Source organism: Rattus rattus, chromosome 4 (genome assembly GCF_011064425.1).
Source record: "Rattus rattus isolate New Zealand chromosome 4, Rrattus_CSIRO_v1, whole genome shotgun sequence".
NCBI classification, from domain to species: domain Eukaryota; kingdom Metazoa; phylum Chordata; class Mammalia; order Rodentia; family Muridae; genus Rattus; species Rattus rattus.
In genome coordinates, this window is record NC_046157.1 from 119983064 (window position 1) to 120006618 (window position 23555).

Consider the following 23555-nt stretch of genomic DNA (forward strand, 5'->3'; position numbering starts at 1 on the left):
TCCCACGCCTCAGGCAGACCGCCTATTCCTCTCGCGACGTCTCTTGGAGAGTGACAGCTCCGAATGCAAGTCCCGGTTTCTTCGCACCCCACAGACCCTTTAAGAACCTCCCTCCAGTGCGTTGTCATTGGCACTAGCGCAAACTCCACCCCCGCTCTGCAGCCTGGGTAACAAACATTCCTGTGTCTTGCCTCGTTGCGGCGCCGTTAGCTTACGTTGAAGTATATGATTGGCTAGACATATCTGACCGCATGCGATTGGGTACTGGTGGCCAGGCCCCGCCCCTTCCCCTCTTCCGTCCCGCGGTAGCCGGGTGTCCTCGCGCCCCTCGTCCGCGCGCTGCCTGGCAGTTTACCTCTTCCACGTCCGTCCTCCAGCTTGCGTCCATGGCCACCGCTGCGACCGAGGAGCCCTTCCCTTTCCATGGTCTTCTACCAAAGAAAGAGACTGGGGCCTCCTCCTTCCTGTGCCGCTACCCGGAGTATGACGGACGCGGGGTGCTCATCGCCGTCCTGGACACAGGGGTTGATCCCGGGGCCCCGGGCATGCAGGTGAGGCGGCACCGAGGGCCGGTAGCTGAGAGGGCCGAGCCTGGACCAAGCCGGGGACCGGATGGACCGGGGCGGACCGGACAGCTCTGGACGACCGCCGGGCCCGGTTCCCTCTCCGCACAAAAGCGGCGTGGTCAGCGTGGCTGTTCGGGATGGGGGTGGGGTGGAGCGGGGGGAGCTTTGCTGGTCAGCCAGAGCGTTCCAGGCCCCACACCTCTTCAGGGTTGACAAGGGAAAATTTTTACAGTTTTTAATTCTGGGGGACACCACCGATAGGGGTAACAGCCTTAAAGAACTTGGTGCTGTTTAGAAATACTGGTTTTGGCAAGACCAGCAAAGCTGGGTTCCCAGAATACGACCCAGTCCGCTTCCGGAATGGTTTCTTCTGATACTTTTGTTCTATTTTTAAGTTATCTGCTGTGTATTTGTTCAGAGTCCTTGAAATCTTCTAGGTTAGTCTTTTTTACCAAAGGTCCGGCTAATTTGTTTTGGGTGAGCTTTTCAGGCCTTATGAAAATATGCGTTTTAAAGCCTCTAAACATAAGAGGACATATTTTGATTATGGCTTCCCAAAAATGACTTCATTTTCCTTTAATCAAGTCTTTAAGTCTTAGAAGTCTTTAAGAGCGTGGACCTATTGAAAGGTGGTGTTTAAAAATGTCTGAGTAAAATGTATTCTGTTTTTAAAACTAAACTAGCCTCTTACTAAAACCCACTAATAAATTCTCTCTAAAATTTGTTGAAGATCCTCTCTGACTAATTCTAGCCTTTATTTTCCTTCTTTTCTGTCCAGTTTAAGTTTATCTATCAAATAGATATATGAGATTACATTGAAACCATCTTACCCTTGCTCCTCACAAAAGATAATAATTCCTCTCCTCCTAACCTTTGATTTTCCTCCAGTCTTTAGTTTTTTTCATTGTGCTGCCTAATAATTAACATGAATGGATAGGAAGATAGTTGACATAAAAGTTAGAGATTATTGGAAAGGACGGGAAAGAAGCCTGTGTGGCTACTCTCAGGCAGTCCTGTTTCCAAATCTTTGTTGCTTCTTCCCCTTTTTGGTGCACACCTGTGCCCTGAAGCACACAGTGGCAGAGTCTCTGATTAGAAGTTCAAGTATGAACTTCTGGTGCCCTTCTGTGACTACAGTTGTTATTTTATTTATAGTAATTGCCAAGGTGTTATTTTATATAATAGTAATTGCCAAGGTGTAAAACTTAATAACAGCAGTGCCACATTGAGAATTTATTACATAATGGAAATGCTTCCCAATACATAGGAGTGTGTGTTTACTTTTTGTAGGGTGTAGGAGAACAGCTAGACTAAGTGGCTCACTGGATCTTTTTGTTAGAGGATCAGAAAATTTTGAAGATTTTAGAGTAGTACTAGGACATTTGTAGAATTTTCAGTTCTGGTTATCAGAGTATTTTGTTTCTGTAAAGTAGTAACAGTTTTTACCCCCATAGAATTACTTGATAATTGAGAGAGTCAACTAAAGGTGATTTTTACAGTCCTAAAGTAAAGTGTTAAATAAATACTATTTTTTAGGTCCAGAATAAACACTAAATGCTAGCAGAAGGAGTTCATGCTGGGTCATTGTCTGAAGGGAAAATATGCTTGACATTTACATAAACATTTAGTCAATAAAACATTGAACCAAAAGAAAACATAAGATCATCCAGTATTTATTCTCAGATTCTAAACATGATCTTTTTAAATTCAGCAAGGAACTTACACAAGTGACTTTAACTTTTTTCTTACCTGAGGAAATTATTTTGTAGTTCTGTGTATGCATCATTAAGGTAAAAAAGCAAATAGAAATTAAAAGAAAAGAATAGAAAAGGAAGCCTACCTGACTATTTCAGTTGCCCGATGGGATTTAAGTAAAGAAAGGACTAGAGGTTACAAATCAGAACTTAGAGGAAACAGCCAGTTGTCTCCTCCTTTAACTTCCGCAGACCAAGTCCTTTTCTGTTACAGCTTCTGGGTATATGCAAAATAGAGGGCAGAGTCAGATGTGATAGTACTGTCCTGTATACAGACAGCATAAGGAGAGTAGTAATTGCATAAATAGTTAATATTCTCTAAGCAAGCATTCAAGCACCTGGTCAGTGCCTACAATTGCATTAAATAATGAAGTCCTGCAAATGTAACTGTTATAGAGATACAGAGGTGAGATGATAGGAAGACTGACTGAGATCATGAATGGGTTTCCTGACAAGATAAACTTTGGTCTAAGCTATATATAGCTATATGTGTCAATTCTCACTGCTACTAATCTCACCATTGATACGTGCTTTGCTTTTCTAAATTTACTATCGTCAAAAGCAAACCAAGTAGCAACATCTTTGTTCAAAACAAAGTCAGTTTGCTTTTGTATAAAACTCCAAAATTTTGAATTTTATTATAAGGCCTTTCACCTTTTAATTCTAACCTTTGAGTTTAGCCTCAACACCACCCTGTGCTTCTCTCTTGAATATTTGATTTCTGTCTTTCCCAGGCATCCAGATGTCTCAGGTCCTCATATGTGTTTGCATATGGTGTTTAATTTGCCCAACAGTTTTCTATAATCACTTGCGAACTGCTGCTTCATTCTTTAAGACCTTACTGATTAATTCAGCCTTTTGCCAGCTCTACTGTTAAGGTCTGTGGCTTCAGAGATGTAAGGTCCAGTCAGTCGCCGCTAACAAAGATTTCATTTTTTCTTCTTTTTGATTTCCTGCCAAGTTGTAAATGCCCCAAAGTGACTAATTTTTTTTTCCATTTTATTACTTCCACTTACATTTTTTCTGGTTAAAATTCTTGGAAAGCATATAGCAAGGTTATTTGGTATGAAATCTGCTAGTAATAATTTTTGTTGAAAAAGAAGTCTCTATTCATGACAGGGAAATATAATTGTCTCTTGGAGAAAAACAGTTTGGGGTAAAAAGATGCAAGTAACCCCTTAAAAGTCTATTCTAATACACTAATTTAGTAAAATATTAGTACCCAAATATTTATGTCTATATAACTGGTTATTTAATATTCTTATTACCTGTCCATTACCTAGGTTTAGTTTCTATAAATTGAACTTTGAGTTCTTAAGGTGTTTTGTGACTACCTCCTTACATCTTGGATCGTTATCTCTACTCATCTGTTATCCTAACTGATGATAAGCTTTCTAGAAGCAGGGATCCTTGTGAATTGATCATGTTCTTGGAATAAAAGTTACTAAGGTGTAATCTCATGTGAATTCCCTTACTTAAATGAACTTTTCAGTATCTCCCTTGAAATATCAAGAAACTATGTATACTGACATTGTTTCTTTTGTTTAGTGAACTTTTGTTTTTGATGTTTTTGCAAGCTTACTCCCTCTTCTGGTCTGTTCTAAAGATTCTTAATGAATAGTTTCTACCCATACCAGTTCTTGCTTCATAATAGGTATATTGGAGAAATAAGTATAAATATAAGTATAAATATAAATATAAAGGCATTTTCTCTTTATTTACCTAGCATAGCCAGGAAGTATCTACCAGTTTCTCCCTAAGGAACAGAGGGCTTATTACTGTGGCTTTCCCATAATTCCATTTTCTAGGTTAGCCAGCCCTCACCCCTGGACCTCTGCTTCTTCAAAGATGGAAATCACATTTCCACCATTACCAGTTATATCTCCTTCTTACCCCAAGCTCTACTGCAAAGTTCTCATATGCTTTTGCCTTTATGTTCTTTTCTATCCTTCAATTCTATGGTCACTCTGAAAAATCTTCACAATGTTCACTTTTGAGTGAACACGAAATTTAAAATTTCTGCATATGTATTTTGCTTGTGTGTGTGTGTGTGTGTGTGTGTGTGTGTGTGTGTGAGTGAAGTGGGGGCACTTATAAGTAAAACTTAGGGAAATAATATGTGATAAATAAATCCCATTTGACTTTTTTCCTCTTATTTTCTTTGCTCACATACTGATAATGAGGATTTATTTTACTAGTTTAATATGATTTTGATAATTGACTTTTTTTTTTTTTTCTGAATTGTGATATAGAGCTTTCTGGTTATCAGCATTCTTCTAGTATAAATACCTTAAAAAAAAACCCCAAAAAACTAAAGAATTGTTGTTCATAAAAAGAATAGCTAACCCCGTTGGGCCTTTGGAGCTTCATACCATCACGCTGTCGGTTTTTCAAGGCAACATGACAAGAACTTGTGGGATCTACCAGCTGTACCTTCTTTGCCCTATCAAGAAAAAAAATTCTGCCTTGTTACCTGTAAGAGTCACTTCTTCCTTGAGTATATGTTAAATACAAAGCTTTGCATATACTATAGAGGAAATACTTGGGGTTGGAGAAAAGATTCATGGTGGTAAAAAAGATTCAGTAATAATGGCCATTAACCATGGTTTTAAAGATTTAAATTTTCTAGGTTGAAGAAAAGTCTAAAGAGTTTGTGGTTGTTAATTTTTGACATTTGATATATTTTTCTATATTTTCCTTTTTTTCTTCAAACTTTGTGTTTCAGTGCCTAATTCCAGCTTGTGTGTGTGTGTGTGTGTGTGTGTGTGTGTGTGTGTGTGTGTGCCCACAACTACAGGTTTTAACTAGTATATATCAGTTGTACAAATTATGTGTTTCTTCATGACAGTTTTATATATGTATATCCCCCAAAAATCAAATAATAAATGGGAAAATAAATTAGCTCTCAAAAGAACAGAGCTTGTGAGTTGGCTCAGTAGATAAATATGTCAATCCTGACAACCCGAGTTGAATCCCATATGGTAGAAAAAGAACCAGCTCCTACAAGCTGTCATCTGACTTCTACTCAAACTCTGTGACATACTTGCACTCACACTATACCCACAGATACAAAATAAAATGTAATTTTAAAAATGTTTGCCTATTCAATAAATACATGAAAAACTATTCAGCATCCTTAGCCATTAGAGCAACAAATGCTGTATTGAGATTTCAACTTCACCAACTGAGAATTTCTATCACTGAGAAAACAACAGATGCTGATGAATTGAGGACTGCAAAGAAGATCCTTATATATGTTGGGTGGAAATATATATTAGAACAGCCACTGTGGAAATTAGTATTAAGGTTCCTTAAGTATATGTGTTTTCCTTAAGTATATATTGAATGCAACAACTTGCCTTTCCAAAATAACCCCCAAAGGGCCCATCAACTAATCCCTTCATGACAATACACTAGTACTGTTAACCTTAGCAATAGTATTGTGTCTCATGAAAGTTTGTGGCTGATAAAGAAACATACCTTACCAAAATTAGAGCCAATGCTATAGATTACTCAGGAGTAAAAAAAGAAGAGCACTGTGTGTTGTCGAGTGTATGTTGGCAAGTTGAATCGAAAGGAGAAACTGATGAGAGCCACCTAATGTGTATGTACAGGTTGGATTATGTCCTGTGAAGTGAAAAAATGTGTAGTATTACGATCAAGTTTAGAAAACATTAAGTGATCATTGGAGAGGTTTTTCTGAAGGGGTGATAAACTTTTACTTGGATATTTATATGCTGAGCAATGATGGAAAACATTAAAAGTATTAGGTTTTTATAAGAGAAGAAATTTCATGCAGTAAAAATATTCCAGTCTGTAGAATACAGTAGATCAAATCATCCTGAGATGTTTCAGATATTCAATGAACTTGGTGGTATGATAGCATGCACTGTACAAAGTATGCATGTTGGATGTTTAAAACCAAGTCCACAGTGGTTATACAGTGCAGCTGGCATTAAGTGCTGCCACAAACACTTTGGAATCATTACACATGTAGTTTTGAATTAAGTTTTAGTTGTTCTATTTTAGTAACTTTTTACTGTTGTCAGGTTTTTTGTGACACCATATGAGATTAGTTAAAGGACTCACTAAGAGTGAGTTTCAACTCAGTTTAAGAAGCCGATACATGCATATGGAAGGAAGAAATGCTGTTAGTTTGGCAAGTTGGCACAATGGTGATAAAAAGTAGAAAGGTGAATTTAAATTCTATGCTAGAGAAAGTACTTCCTCATAGCTGTGATGCAAGGTGTAAGCTAGCTAATCAGAAACACTTCTGCTTCTGGCTTGGACAACTGTGTGTGAGGATATCTAATTAGGAGCATTTGGAAAAAAAACAAATTCGGGAGTGTGCTACCTTTGAACTTAGAACTAGGTAAATTTCAAGTACTTGTGTGACATTCAATAATGAAATAGTATTTTCTGTCCATTCCAAAGTTCACGTTTTCCAGACATTTGCTCAGATGTCACCTTCTCAGCAAGACTTTCTTCGGTCAACCAACTTAAAATAGAAAAATCCATACCACTTTTGTCTTCTTGCTTAATTTCTTTCAGTATATTACATCTTTATATAGTGTCTGCTTCCTCACTCTGCAATATATAAAGGATTTTTGTGTACTGGCAACTGCTACATCTAACAACTAAAAGGTTGTAAATATTAAAGAAATTAATGAACCACTTGAAGAGTTGTATATTGTTTCCATGACTAGTTTTTTTCATTAGTGTTTATTTGTTGTACTTCAATTAAATTTTTAATATTTTAAATTTTTCTTAGAGGCAATTTTGTTTATATATATGTAGATTTCCATTACTTTCTTTAAAGACAATAATTTATTTGCCTTAATTTTTAGGTCACGACTGATGGAAAACCAAAAATCATTGATATCATTGATACAACAGGAAGTGGTGATGTGAATACTGCTACAGAAGTAGAACCAAAAGATGGCGAAATCACTGGTCTTTCTGGAAGAGTGCTTAAGGTTGGAACATTGCTCTTGTTGAGTGTGTTGGTTTTGGTTTTTTGTTTTGTTTGTTTTTCCCTCCCTCCTCTTTTTGTAATGTTGCCTCAAAACATGTTTTGTTTTGTTTTTTTTTTTTAAACCTAAACAATATTGTAGTCTTTACCTGTTACTTGTAAAGTGAAGTATTTCCAAACCCCATGGTTTAAAATAAGCAGATGTTCCATTACTGTGTCCTGGGGACCTAGGCGTGATCTTGATGGATGGATGTAGTTGCGGGTTTCTGTTGAAGTTGTAAATTGTTGCCCAAGGCTGTGCTTTTATTTAAAGGCTAAGTTAGCTCAGGTACATTGGCAAGTTAGCTGTTGCATGGATGTTTTGTTTTGTTTTGTATTTTGAGACAGAGTGTCTCTGTGTAGTCCTTGTCATCCTGAAATTCTAGGTAGAGCAGTCTGGCCTCAGACTCACAGAGATGTCCGTCTTTGCCTCCCGCGTGCTGGGATTAAAGCTGCAGCACTATGTCTCATTCGTTCACCACATGGCTCTCTTCATACAGCCTTTGTGTAGTAATATGGCAGCCATCTTCTCTCTCAGCAAGAGCTATGGGAAAGTGACGAAAGTGAAAGGCTTGGTCTTTCTGTAAGGTTAGTGACAAGTGTCAGGCCATCTCTTCATTGTTTTCTACTTCATGGGAATTGGTAGGTAATAAGCAGACACATGGAAGAGGTATCTCATAATTGCATGCATGCATACAGTAAGGTGTGGATCATGAGGGCCATTTTAGAAGTTATTTGTTCAGTAAAGTACTTATAATTGGGATTGTTTTCTTTAATTGAAGTCAACAGATGGTTTTAAATTTCAGTAGAAAGACAGAAAATAACCACCTGTATAGTTTTGCCTTTGTCATTTTCTCAGTGAACCTGACCAGGAAGAAATATTTACACTTTAATATTGACCAATTTAAATGACCGGACTTTTTTTTTTTTTTTAAATTTTGTCCTTAGTAGAAAGGCATGGGTAAGCTAAGCATGAGACAATAGCTGTAAAACAATCATAGAACTATTCATAAATTACTGGTTAATAGATTTAGAGGGTGGCAATAAATAATAAATAGATTTAGAAGTAATTTTTAATCTTTTAAAACAAACAGACTTAGTTTGAAATGCATTAGTTTATTCTAGGACAGTAAATCACATTTCTAGTGAGCCTTGCAGATTTAGATCTACATAATTATTCTTAGTTGCTTATTTTTGGATAACTATAAAAACCTAAACTTAAACCATATAGGAACTGTTGTCACTAGTGTTCAATCAAAGGTAGAAATTATGTAAAATAGAGCATTGCTTACTAAATAAGATAAAACAATTAAGGCTGATAATTTTGCCTTTTTACCCACATGCAGACTGATATCCAGTGTGTTTCAGTGCTTCATTTGCTATGCACGTTGCCTAGGAAGTTGGCATCTAGACCATCTTCTGAGTCCACATGTTGGGGGGGTTATGGATAGCTTGTAAAATGGGATGGTGGAAAACTAATTGCATTTCATACAAACTTTTCTGCCAGCCTTTCTCTTCTTCATCCATGCATACAATGTACTTGCAGAGTTACTCAGATGTGTTTCAGTAATTATTAGTCACTGGTCCCATGGTTACTTGGGTCTCCTTAGCTCTTTAGGGTACCTGAAGAGTTTACTGAAAGTAGCACAGTAAGTTTCTTTGACTTAGCCATGTGTTACAGTGAAGTAAGTGTCTGTCTCTTTTTCTCCTTCTTCCAAATACCCTGAATCAGCGAACAGAACCTCATTCTTCTGGTTTAAGACCAGGTACAAGGTAATGCTTTGAACATATTGGTAGCCATTGTCTACAGATGATAATCCTCTGTACAGTCTTTACTCTCTTCTTCCAGATCACAACCTGTTTAAACTTATGTGATAATCATTTCTTTGTTTTCTTCATTTTGCAGTTACATAAAGTACATTATTTAATTTAACCAACTTTTCATGAATGTCCTCATTTCTGTATCAGTTCTTCCTATTGTTGATATTTGTAAGATTTGAGATTCTTTTTTTTAATTGGATTTTTTTTTTTTTATTTACACTTCAAATGTTATTCCCTTTCCCGGTTTCCCATCCATAAGCCTCCTATCCCATCCCCTCTCCCCCTTCTTCTATGACGGTGTTCCCCCTCCCCAACCACCCCCTATCTCAACTTGACATTCCCCTACACTGGGGGTCCAGCCTTGGCAGGACCAAGGACTTGTCCTTCCTTTGGTGCCCAACAAGGCCTTCCTCTGCTACATATGCAGCTGGAGCCATAGGTCTGTCCATGTGTACTCTTTGGGTAGTGATTTAGTTCCTGGGAGCTCTGGTTGGTTGGTATTGTTGTTCTTATGGGGTTGCAAGCCCTTTCAGCTCCTTTAAACCTTTCTCTAACTCCTCCAACGGGGGCCCAGTTCTTAGTTCAATGGTTTGCTGCTACCATTCACCTCTGTATTTGTCAGGCTCTGGCTGAGTCTCTTAGGAGACAGCTCTATCAGGCTCCTGTCAGCATGCACTTTTTTTTAAGGCTTCATTTTCTGAAGGAGCAGAGGAATTCAGCCTTATTGGAAAAAAGACTGACCCCGACTAGCTCGCTCCAGTTACTTTATTCAATCATTACACAAAATTAATTTGGGCTGGGAAAGGTTAAAACTAACAAAGTTATTTTGCCCTTACTGCCCAAGAGACCAGACAGACCACACAAATCTCAGTCCTTATTGATCATGGCTATCCATGGCTATCCATAACCAAAGGTTTTCCAGGAGTGTCTTAGGACCAAAGTCTGTGTAGCTGCAAGCTCTCACATAGTACCAAGTACAGACTTTCCCAGGAGACATTTCTTCAGGGTTCAAACAGTCTCAGAACAATTTCTCAAACTTTTCTGATTAACCCAAACATAGCGAAGGCTTTGCTGAAACATTTCACCCAAAGCCAGACACAAAGGAATATCACTACAATAAATTACCTCCATAAAATATCTTTTCTAACCATCTTTCACCCAAATAAAGAAATGAGGGGTTGGGAATTTAGCTCAGTAGTAGAGCGCTTGCCTAGCAAGCACAAGGCCTTGGGTTCGGTCCTCAGCTCCAAAAAAAAAAAAAAGAAAAAGAAAAAAAAGAAAAGAAAACTCCTCCATGTGCTCAACAAGGGATGTAATAGGGAAGAAGTTTGCTTGTTTTTTTTTTTAAATTGGATATTTTTTTTTATTTACATTTTAAATGTCATTCCTTTTCCTGATTTCCTGGACATAAGCCCCCTACCCCATCTCCCTCCCCTTCATCTATAAGGGTGTCCCCCCCCCCATCTACTACCACTTCCTCCATCTCCCCACGCCCCCCCCCACACACATTCCCCTACACTGGGAGGGAGGGGGAGAGGTCCAACCTTGGCAGGACCAAGGGCTTCCCCTTCCATTGGTGCTCAACAAGTGCTTCCTTTGCTATATATGCAGCTGGAGCCATGGGTCAGTCCATGTGTAGTCTATGGGTAATGGTTTAGTCCCTGGGAGCCCTGGTTGGTTGTCATTGTTGTTGTTATGGGGTTGCAAGCCTCTTCAGCTCTTTCTATCCTTTCTCTAATTCCTCCAACGGGGTCCCATTCTCAGTTCAATGGTTTGCTGCTAGCGTTTGCCTCAGTTTTTATCATGCTCTGGGAGAACCTCTCAGGAGACAGGTATAGCTGGTTCCTGTAAGCATGCAGTTCTTAGCCTCATCCATCTTATCAAGTCATTCATGGTGGCTGTATATGTATGGGGCATGTGGGGCCGTCTCTGAATGGCCGTTCCTTCAGTCTCTGCTCCAAACTCTGCCTCCATATCTCCTCCTTCAAATATTTTTGTTCCCCCTTTTAAGAAGGAGTGAAGCATCCGCACTTTGGTCATCCTTCTTCTTGAGCTTCATGTGGTCTGGGTATTGTATCTTGGGTAATTTGAGCTTTTGGGCTAATATTCACTTACCATGTGTGTTTTTCTGTGATACTTCAGGATGATATTTTCCAGTTCCATCCATTTGCCTATGAGTTTCATAAAGTCATTGTTTTTGATAGCTGAGTAGTACTCCATTGTGTAGATGTACCACCTTTTCTGTGTCCATTCCTCTGTTGAAGAGCATCTGGGTTCTTTCCACCTTCTGGCTATTATAAATAAGGCTGCTATGAACATAGTGGAGCATGTGTCTCTGTTGGGTATATGCCCAGGAGAGGTGTAGCTGGGTCCTCAGGTAGTGCAATGTCCAATTTTCTGAGGAACTTCCAGACTGATTTCCAGAGTGGTTGTACCAGTCTGCAATCCCACCAGCAATGGAAGAGTGTTCCTCTTTCTGCACATTTTCACCAGCATCTGTTGTCACCTGAGGTTTTTATCTTAGCCATTCTGACTGGTGTGAGGTGGAATTTCAGTAGTTTTGATTTGTGTTTCTCTGATGACTAAGGATGTTGAGCATTTCTTTAGGTACTTCTCATCCATTCAGTATTCCCCAGCCAAGAATTCTTCATTTAGCTCTGTACCCCATTTTTTTCATCTTTATTAACTTGAGTATTTCTTATTTACATTTCAATTGTTATTCCCCGGGGCCAACATCCCCATAACCCCTCTCCCTTTTCTGTAGGTGTTCCCCTCCCCAGCCTTCCCCCATTACAACAATCAGGTTTGTTGGGGGTTCAGTCTTGGCAGGACCAAGGGCTTCCCCTTCCACTGGTGCCCTTACTAGGATATTGATTGCTACCTATGCAGTTGGAGTCCAGGGTTAGTCCATGTATAGTCTTTGGGTAGTGGCTTAGTCCCTGGAAGCTCTGGTTGGTTGGCATTGTTGTTCATATGGGGTCTCAAGCCCCTTCAAGCTCTTTCAGTCCTTTCTAAGATTCCTTCAACAAGGGTCCCATTCTCAGTTCAGTGGTTTAATGATTGTACCCCATTTTTTAATAGGGTTATTTGATTCTCTGGAGTCTTAACTTTATTAGCACTCTATCTGATATAGGAGTGCTAAAGATCTTTTCCCAGTCTGTTCCTTGCCATTTTGTTCTAATGACAGCATCCTTTGCCTTACAGAAACTTTGTAGTTTTATGAGATCCCATTTATCGATTCTTGATCTTAGAGCATAAGCCATTGGTATTTTGTTCAGAAAAATTTCCCCAATGCCCATGTGTTCAAGGCTCTTCCCCACTTTTTCTTCTAATAGTTTGACTGTATCTGATTTTATGTGTGAGGTCCTTGATCCACTTGGTCTTAAGCTTTGTACAGGGTGATAATCATGGATTGATCTGCATTCTTCTACATGCTGACCTCCAGTTCAACCAGCACCATTTGTTAAAAATGCTATCTTTTTTCCTTTGGATGGTTTTAACTCCTTTGTCAAAAATCAAGTGACCATAGGTGTGTGGGTTCATTTCTGGGTCTTAAGTTCTATTCCACTGATCGACCTGCCTGTCTACCAGTACCATACAATTTTTATCACTACTGCTCTGTAATACTGCTTCAGGTCAGGGATGGTGATTCACCCAGAAGTTCTTTTATTGTTGTATATAGTTTTTGGTATCCTGCGTTTTTTGTTATTCCAAATGAATTTGCAAATGCTCTTTCTAACTCCATGAAGAATTGAATTGGAATTTTGATGGGGATTGCATTGAATCTGTAGATTGCTTTTGGCAAAATGGCCATTTTTACTATATTAATCCTGCCAATCCATGAGCATGGGAGATCTTTCCATCTTCTGAGACCTTCTTCAATTTCTTGGTCCTCTTATAGTGCTATTAAAGTTCTTTTACTTTTTCATTTTCTGTTTTTTTTTTTTTCTAATACTACTAAGTTGTCAGTTGCTTTTTCACTGGTGAGTTTCTTACATAATCATTTTCTATTTTACACTTGAAGTTTTTGATTTTTGCATATCAATTTTACATATATATACGTATTTAATAAATGGAAACTTTAATTAAATTTATAACTATATTCCTAGAAAATTGTGGTTTTTCTTATTCATTCTGGAGATTTTAACTGGAAGTTATTTTACGCATAGTTTGAGGTTGGTGTCCTATTTTTTCCATAAGAATACCTAATGTGCTAACATCACACATTCCCAGTAGTACTTGTATCTTTCTTTTTCCATTGCAACCTTCAAATTGTGTTAGCGGGTATGTCTTAATTTGAAGCTCACAGGAGGCATTTATGTAAAACATCCAGTGACGGTTAGGAATAGGGTGGCTTCTAGGTTGTGAACTTTGTATATGACAGTGTTGTGTTAGAAATATCAAAGGTTGGACAAACTTGTATGAAGAGGAAACTTAGGGGTTCTTTGTAAAGTCAGTTGGATGGTGTTTTCCTGGGCAAGCATGTGAAGGCAAGTTTCGTTAAGGTGGACACAGATGTGAACAGCTAAGGCAGACTTGTGAAGAAACATTTCACCGTAGCAGACACAGGAGAGAGGATGTTCAATTAAAGCAAGCACATGAAGGATTCTTTGCTAACAACACCCATGTGTAAGTCCACCTTATACTGCATAGTTGAGCTCATTTGTCAGTGTTCCTTGGACTCGGGCTGAGTGGATACAAGTGATGTTTGGAGGATATAAATAGGACTTGATGGAGTGACAGAGTGACGGAACTTAGCTTGCTGGTATAGCTAGTTGTGCAGTGTGGGGTTCTCTTCTTTGGCACGGCCAAGAACTTCTGGTGTTTCTCCTGGTCCCTCCTGCTGACTGGAGCCAAACCTGAGGCCTGGCTGTCTTCTCTAGGTTGTGTTGCTAAGCTGACTATACCAAACTGGACTGCTGCTGTATCCATGAATGTTTGTGTATGGATCAAGCTGCTGCTGCTAACTTGTAAACTGAACTGCTGATTTCCAGCAGCATAGATGGGAGTTACTCCAAAGAACCTTTCTAAACAGGTCCATGTCCTCCCCTTACCCCCATCCTTTTTTCCCAACTGAAAGACCCCCGGAGCAGGGAGACCCTCACTCAAGTCTCAGGATGATGCGACCCCCCAAGAACTCACGTGAGACTGTCCTTGCTGTAATAAACATGAGGTTTATTGATAGGAACCAGTGCACTGGGGTTGAGACTCATAATATCCCATGCAGGGGCACAGGAGTTCGACCCCAAGAGGCTGGGAGAAAGGGTATTTAAAGGAAGAAGCCACAACCCAAGGGGGCAGGTATGGCGTCATTGGAAAATCACAAGGAGAAGCTTCTTGTCTCAAGATTGCTTAACTTTATGGTCCGCTAGTTCCTAGGAGCTACCTACTTATCGGGGTTGAATCTAACTTTATGGTCAGCTAGTTCCTGGAAGAAGCTTTCTGTTATCTTTACTAGGTCTGGAATCTCATATCTAAGGACCTTATCTTAATTCCTTTTATCTAGTTCCTGGGAGAGCAGGCTCTAGAAATGTGACCTTTTACTTACAGGGCAGGGTCTGGAATTTGAGGTATTTAGGGCTTTTTTAAACTTCTGACTTCTTAGCTGCATTTTTTTATTCTTTCATTCCCCACTTCTTCTAGTGGCTAGTTCTAATCATAGAACTAAATTTTAGTATCTTTATAATATTGGCTTTCTTGTCCTCCTAAAGCATGATACTGTTGGCATAACTGTCGGCATAACTGACAGGGTACCGAGAATCGGGCGAAAGCCTACGGGATGAAAGAAACACACACACACATACAGGTTATCGTGTCAAGCCAGGAGAGGAAGAGAGGAAGGTGGGGGGGGGGAGAGGAAGAGCGGAAGAAGAGTGAGAGTCTCCTGTAGCTTTATTCACCACTTATATACCCAAGTCTCCAGGTAGAACATATCTGGGAAGCACAGTGGGAAACCCTGGCTCGTGACTTCGGTAACACTACGAGACCTGAATTAATTAGGGAGAAATCCGAGAAGACCAGCCTAAATCTCAAGGATAAAGGCTGAGGAAGCAAAAGGCAGAAGTAAATTGACCACCACCCAGGTGTGGTCCAGGTGTGTCAGTTCCACATGCATCAGCCGGGCTCAGCAGAGGTCATGCAGTGGAGACACCGGGTGTTTACTACTTGGTCTTTTCTTCCTGTGCCTTAAATATGTGGGAGAGGCCTCTGTCCAACAATCCCATGACTTCTTAACTGTGGCCATACAGTTACAAATCGGCCAGGCCCAAATCCAATATGGCTCACTACAGAGATCCACCTACCTCTGCTCTCAAATGTGGAATTAAAAGTGTAAGCCAGCCAGATGTGAGTTATTAGTAATTCAACCTTGTATTTAGTACATGGATAACAGTATATATATATAATTAAGATGAATAGGAATGGATTTTGAAATTTTAAATTGGTTGGTGCTTATTGCTTTTATTCATATGAAGCATAGGATTATGTCTCCTAGCTTCACTGTTTGGTAGAAGATAGATATGAGTGGTATTGCTAAACAGCCTATAAACCATGGTGAGGTTCTTTGAGCAGTCTGCCTGTCTATTGCAAATCCTAGTTTTCATGACACATTAAGCTCTAAGTAACAAACAGATGATCTTAATCCTGGAGAGGTATCAACTGACAGAGAACATGAGAACAGTCATGAACATTTGAGCCAGTCTCAAAGGGAGTTAACCAAGAAACTGTGAGTGTATGTTGGTATTTGAATTTTTATAATGCTTTATTGTAGTTAAATGACCTTGAAGCTGCTGACAGATTAGTTGTTCCCACTGTGATACATAAGTTGTTTTCAGTATATCAGAAACTAAGGTGCAAGGTATTTTTCTATGCATGCACTAATGAAGGGCCAGCATCCTCAAAAGACCCTAGTTTCATTATTTCACTTATTTTCTGGTTTTGTGTTTCCATGATTTATCTCTTTACCCCCATGAATATGCCACCCACCTCAAATATATTTGTAGAAACTTCTCTAAGGCATATATATTAGAACTACAGTGCTGCCAACTCTTTATTTTTTATTATTATTAATCATTTTATTTGTATACATTTTAAATGATATCCCCTTTCCCAGTTACCCCTCCACAACTCCCCCAATCCCTCTCTCCACCTTCCCTTTACCTCTATGAGGGAGTGCCTCCACCCACTCCCCAACTCTCTACCTCACCACTCTAGTATCCCTCTACCATGGAGTATCAAGCCTCCACAGGACCAAGGGCCTCCCCTCCCTCTGATGCCAGATAAGGCCATCCTCTGGTATATGTATCTGGAGCTACTCTGGGTGGTCTGTTTAGTTGATATTGTTCTTCCTATGGGGTTGCAATCCCCTTCGGCTCCTTCTGTCCTTCCCCTAGCTCTTCCAATTTGAGTGACCAGTTTCAGTCTGATGGATGGCTATGAGTATCTGTATCTGTGTTGGTCAAGTGCTGGTAGAACCTCTCAGAGAACTCCTGTCAGCCTTCCCTTCTTAGCATTAGCAATAACGTCATGGTTTGCCACTTCACTTTTGAGACAGCCCAATCTCCCCTCTTCTTTGGAGTGCTTGCTTGCTTTGGTGCATCACCTTTCCTTAAACTGAGTTTTGTAGCTGTTTTTGCTTCCAAAAATATTAGACCACATACATGCACACCCCCACCCCCAAATAAACAGTCATAAGGCTTGGATTATGGAATATTTTTCCCTTGTACACAGAAGGAAATAATTGTATCTCCTCTGCCCCACTAATGGTTTAGAATAATAGCCACATTTATCTGATTTAAAATCTGATATCCTTTGAACTGAATTTTTTGGTTTTCATGATGGAACTAGATTCCAATTTTTACCTTCCTATTGTTTGTATAAGTAATTTAGTTTCATCTTTCTATTAAAACCTATTTTTAAATGCTATGAGATAATTTGAGAGTGTTGCAGATCTTATCTGAAATTAACATGATTTTATAGTGCTTTGTCTACAAGGAGTCAAAGGGTTGTTTTATATCTGTGTATTATCTATATGTTGCTATTGTAGAAGAGTGCCACTCCTACTCTAAGTAGGAAGTCAGACTGTGGAGAAAGTCCTGAGCATCGCTCTTCCTCTTGCTATGTAATTTGCACTAGTGTGGTGAAAGGAGAGATGAGACACCAGCAATCTAAAGAACTGTGAAATAATCATTGTGGTCTAATGGCATAATACCTTTTCAAAGGACTTTATAGTCTATGAAACCATAGTGACACTTAAGTGACCACTTAGGATATTAAAAGTATTCTTAAATACATAAACCTGTTTACCCAGTGTGAGCCAGTAGATTAGATGCAAGATAGTTTGTTCTCACAGTGGTATATCATTGGCATTGGAAAATGAGTGAACAATTTGTTTTACCTACAGATTCCTGCAAACTGGACAAATCCTTCAGGAAAATACCATATTGGCATTAAAAATGGTTATGACTTCTATCCAAAGGCTCTCAAGGAAAGGATACAGGTAATGACAAACCCAGTATTAACTTGCAAATGCTTAGATTGGATTCCTAATTGAAGAAAAATGATACTCTCATGAGGTCTTGAGTCTTTGAGGGTATTGAACTTTGAAAGACTGTTCTTGAGTATGTTTTTTTTTTCTTAAAGTGGTTATTCTTAGTCTTGGGTACATGGAGTAGTTAGTTTAAGGAAGATCAAAACAACACTAAACTAAAGCTCTCAAGCTTCTGTCTTGAAGCGGAGTGCGGGTGGGTAGATGATGTAACTGAGCTTTAGGGTTTTTGAAGGTCTTAAAGTATAGACCTCTATTTTTGTTTTCATATTGCCTAGTCTTTTTGCTCCAAGTTTTTCATCATTTACTATTATTCTGTTAATCAGATCTGTTGAAGTATGTGTATAAGAAACACACATGCTGGGTTGGGGATTTAGCTCAGTGGTAGAGCGCTTGCCTAGGAAGCGCAAGGCCCTGGGTTCGGTCCCCAGCTCCGAAAAAAAGAACCAAAAAAAAAAAAAGAAACACACATGCTTGTACATGATGGAGAAATAGCCTTGCAGTTTAGAGGTCTTACTGTCTTTGCATCAAACCATGGTTTAGTTCCCAATGTGCACATCAGATGACTCATAACCACCTGTAACTCAAGTTCCAGGGGATCTTATGCCCTCTTTTGTCTTCTATGGACACCACCATGCATATAGTGCACAAAAAATAGCACAGACACACATACATACACATAGATCAGATAAGACGTGTCTTTAGTTAAAGAAGAGCTAAGTGTGGTTAGGAGTCTGCTATAAAGAGTTTTAATTCAGTGGAACTTCTTTTGAAGATGCAGATGTTTGAAGTTTTAAATATCTGCTTTATTAAGGGAACTGCCATGGTGTATTGTATTGCATAGTGCCATTTCTGAACACTATGACACTAATCACTGATGTGAGTTCAGTACTTCAACTGTGAAACAAAGTATTATTCTTGCCAGTAATCCTGATATGTGGGTATTGTCATCTAATCACAGTGTACACTTCCTTTGATACCTATGAACCAGGACTCATTTTAATACACATAGCTTTGATTGAATATGAACACACAGATATAATGGCATTTTTAATTTGGTGTATTATACTCAGTCAGTTTTGGTAAAGAAAATATCAGCATGTGAATATGGATCATATAGTTGCAGTAGATTTTTTCTGGATAGTCCAGTTTATTAATTTAATGACAGGATTCTTTTATCTAGCAGACTTTTGTTAGGAGATACTATGTGATAAAGAATGGAGATAATGGTTAAGACCAATTTCAGAAGCTTGGAGCCCTGTCCAATGAAAGAGGATGAAGCACCATGCCCAGAAGCAATTGAGGATATCTGCCCTTCCCAGTGAAGCTGTAGCCTTTCTTTAGTCATCATCTTACTTAACTATCTGCAGTTTTTCAATTTTGTATGGGTCCAGGATCATTATTTGTATTTTAAGTGACAGGGAATTTAGTTTGTTTCCTGATATGACACACTACATTTCAGAGAAGGGTGGGTATAAATTGAGGAATAACAATATGCAAATATTTTGATATGACTTGATAAACTTGTTCTCATAACCAACTTCAGTAATCCACTACTTTTACCTTCACTAGAAATGGTTTTGTAAGCCTTTGTTTAATAACTTTGTAGTATTTGATTTGCTAGCAAGGCACAAACATCACCATGTAGGTTTACCTCATTATTTTGTCTGCCTAATTGTGGGGTGAATTTTTTTGTCTCTGCAGAAAGAACGGAAGGAAAAAATCTGGGATCCAATTCACAGAGTTGCGCTTGCAGAAGCTTGTCGAAAACAAGAAGAATTTGATATTGCCAATAATGGCTCTTCCCAAGTAGGTGTTACTCACTTTTATTTACATTTTTTCACAGAATTATATTAGTATTCTAAAGGATTCAGTAGACTGCATTTTCATAGGGTTCATCCCTTGACAATTTTTTTCTCTGTGGGTTAAAGTTACCAGTTCTGACATTATTTTATTTATACCTCATCAATTTACATATGTATTTAGGAATGTTTTAAAACATGGTCATAAAGTCTTTTCTACTAGCTAACATAGAAATTCCTCTGTACCTCTTCTTAGCCATCATCTCAGTTGTCCTCCTTGAAATAATCATGATTCTGGTTTCTAACAGTATAGAATGATTTTTCTTTTTGAAGTTTGTAAATGGAACCATACAAAGCATTAACACAGTTTCTTTTGCCAAGAATGTTAGGATGTCTTGTGTGGCCTGGGTATTACAGTTTATTTTACTTCTATTTTTATAGGTATACTACAGTTTGTTCATCTTGCACATAGGTACAGGCTTTGGCTTTTTTTATTTTGACTATTATGAATAATGTTATTTTAGAAGTTAAAGAGATTGCACTGCAGTTAAGAACACTTCCTGCACTTGAGAAATACCCAAAAATTAGTCTGTTAATCTATTCCTAGGAGATCCAATGTATTCTGGCCTCTACAAGCATCAGGCATGCAGGTGGTGCACATATATACATATAAAACTATATACATAAAATCAAAATAAATCTTTTAAAAAAGAAAATATTCATTTTAAATATTGTTGGCTGTAGCTTTTCATAGACCATAATGTAGTCTTCAAAGACCATAGGCCAGTTTATATTCCCACCATAGGCATATAAATGTACCCACTAATGTTGTTTTAAAGATTTTATTTATTTTGTTTTATATGTATGAGTGTTGGCCTACACCATGTGTGCATGGTACTCTCAGGGGCCTGAAGAGGGTAGTACATCCTCTAGAAATTAAATTAGATAGCTAGGAGCTACCATGTGGTGCTGGAAGGAAGTAAACCTAGGTCTACTTTACCCTCCACCCTCCATTAATTTTTGAAGTAGTTTATAGATGAAAGCAAATAATGTCCTTTTAGATTTTTTTTTTTTTTTTTTTTTTGGTTTTATGCTTTTTGTTTAAAAAGAAAAACCAAGATATGTTTATCTGCGACAATGTTACAGTCTACAACACTGAAGAAACAAACAAGCTTCTCAGTGTCTCAGCGCTCCAGGATTTTACTCTGAGATTCGGGACAGCAAATCAGTATTCTCAGGTTACTCTCATAATTTTCAAAACTATATTTTAAACAATACTAGCAGTTGTCATACTTTAATTTGAGTGCATATTTTCTTTATTTACATTTCAAATGTTATCCCCTTTCCTGGTTTTCCCTCCAGAAATGTATAATTCTAGAATAAAATAACCTTAAGTTTAGTATGGCATACAAAGTACTAGAAAGAGTCAATGAAAACATAATTTATAATTTTGGTCTCACAGTATGATAACAGCTACTCATGATATCAGAGGTAGACACTGCTGATTTAGGGACTTTGCATTGAAAAATGTGTTAAACCTTGAGAGTGTATTCAAGGGACTTTCATGAAATATACTATATATGTGGACTCATTTATAGAAAATATTTTGTCTATATTGTGAAAATAATGTGTTAATTGCAGCGACTTTGGACAATCCAGGCATGCAAATAAGTAACAAATAAAAAGGCTTTGAATTGTTTTTATTATGAATATATACATTTCTTAATCAAAAGTAGAATTGTAACTTAGTGGTAGAGCACTTGCCTTACATGTCCAACACCCAAGATTCAGTCTCCAACACTGCAGAAACATTTTGTTTGTTTCCTTATTTTCCCAAAGAGAAGTGATTTTTTTTCTATTTGTTCAACACTGTCTTTTGTCATATGTTAATACAACTTTCAGGTATTCAGAGTTTTATCTAATATTAATCTGTTTTCTGACTAATAGGCCAATAAACTAATCAAGGAAGAGTTGCAAAGTCAAGTGGAATTACTTAATTCTTTTGAGAAAAAGTATAGTGATCCAGGCCCTGTGTATGACTGCTTGGTGTGGCATGATGGTGAGACCTGGAGGTAATCTCAAGTATTCTAAAGATCTTCTTTATTAAAAGTGTTTTTTCTACCCTGAAGAACTGTAAACCCTCAGAGCTATACAGAGTTCTGATTTATATAACCATATCACTATGTGAAAGCCATATCAGTGTTTGTTAGTTGAGGAAAGGCTTTTTGAACTTAGTATTTTTCACAGTAAACATTATACTTACCTATTTTTCAAAAACTTGCTTCATTAGCCACATTTTGGCAGATTGATCACTGAGATATATGTAGAAATATTTCTTGTTAAAACTGGACAATTTGGAAAGTAACCACAAATATTACAGGACATTTACTAAAAACATGTTGAGCATGTGAAAAAGAAAATTTGGGCTTAGATGTTTTAAATAGAGATAGAATAGCTAAGTTAACGTGACAAAATAATACAGTAATTAAATGTTCAGTTTTGAGTTAGGCAAAATGATTCGTATGTGCAACCTTACTACTTGGTAGGCTAGGCAGGTGGGTTAGTTGCTTAGTGAATATCAGTCCATTTGGGACTGTGTAGCAAAATGGTCAGTAATCACCCAAACATGCACATACAAACGTACAAAAACAAAGTGTTGATATTTACATAACATGTATTTCACCTGTGACTTTTAGATTCGTTTAAACAGTCTGATAATGTGTTTAAGTATGTATCTTTTAATTTTTAACAGTAATAAGGGCTGGAGAGATGGCTTAGTGGTTAAGAGCACTGATTGCTCTTCCAGAGGTCCTGAGTTCAAATCCCAGCAACCACATGGTGGCTCACAGCCATCTGTAATGAGATCTGATGCCCTCTTCTGATGTGTCTGAAGACAGCTACAGTGTACTTACATATAATAAATAAATAAAATTTTAAAAAAGTAATAAAATGGGTAAAGAGCAGGGAGGAAGAAAACCATAAAATTAAGTGGAAATTTTATTTTGTTTAAAAAATGTCTTCCTACCGCTCTATGTGAGTAAAGGTTAAAGTTTTTAGTTATCTGGTGTCAGACAGCTCGAAAGGCTGCTGGATTCACAATGGCAGCACTAAAAATGGTAGCAGGAAGTAAGATCATGTTTTAATCATCCTAAAACTAGTCTACACTCCAAACCCAGCTTTAGTATTTGCCCAGATGATTTTCCATACCATCTGTGACCATCAGTGTCCTTGTGTGTGGTTTTAGCATTGACTTCTGGGAAACTTGTAACCTAAGCCTAACTGCTTACTCTGTGGAACAAAGGGATCTGTGGGAGAAGTAAGTAATGAGAAGGTGACTGAGAAACTGTATTGTGTGATCTTTAGAAAGAGGACTGGAAGGATAAATTTTAATGCCTATTTCTCCTTCCCAACAGAGCCTGTGTTGATTCGAATGAAAATGGGGACTTGGGTAAATCTACTGTATTGAGAAACTACAAAGAGGCCCAAGAATACGGTTCTTTTGGCACAGCTGAGATGCTGAATTACTCTGTTAATATTTATGATGATGGAAACCTGCTCTCCATTGTGACCAGTGGAGGTACCTGTCTCAAATTTACTAGTGAGAGATAGTCATGCAGTGGCTGAAGGATAAATTCCTGCAGCACACAGAGTGCAGCTCTAGTGAATTCATTATAGAAATTTTTATTGAAGGACCAAGCCTAGATTTTTTTAAAATTATACACCCTGTAGAAGTAGTTCATAAATAAAAACAAAACTTTAACATCTGAAAATCCATGAATAAATGTGAAATGATTTTACTTGCAAATATTAATCTTTGAGAAATTCACCCCTAACTGTAGATAGTTATATAAGAAGAATATCACTATAGTTGTCTATGTAAATTTTTTAAAAATTGGCTACTAGATATTTGTACTACTAGGTAACTGTCCAAGACAGATTCTGCATACTTATGATGTAAAGTGTTACGTAATCAAGAATAGTATATACAAAATGCCAAATACATGAGTTTTAGTGAAAGTATATCCATCATAAAATTTTTGTATATAGTGCAAGAGC

General features: G+C 38.0%; 1 protein-coding gene across 3 annotated transcripts in view; it reads left to right on the forward strand.

The window, feature by feature from the left end:
* The first annotated feature begins 294 nt into the window (after positions 1–294).
* Positions 295–23555, forward strand: part of Tpp2 (tripeptidyl peptidase 2) — a 73137-nt gene continuing 49876 nt past the window's right edge. For all 3 annotated transcript variants that reach the window (XM_032901034.1, XM_032901035.1, XM_032901036.1), the window contains exons 1-6: positions 295–551; positions 7168–7296; positions 17554–17649; positions 19402–19506; positions 21447–21571; positions 22913–23076. In XM_032901034.1, the coding sequence (XP_032756925.1) occupies positions 387–551; positions 7168–7296; positions 17554–17649; positions 19402–19506; positions 21447–21571; positions 22913–23076 (784 nt within the window). In that variant the 5' untranslated portion in view covers positions 295–386. The remainder of the gene's footprint in view (positions 552–7167; positions 7297–17553; positions 17650–19401; positions 19507–21446; positions 21572–22912; positions 23077–23555) is intronic.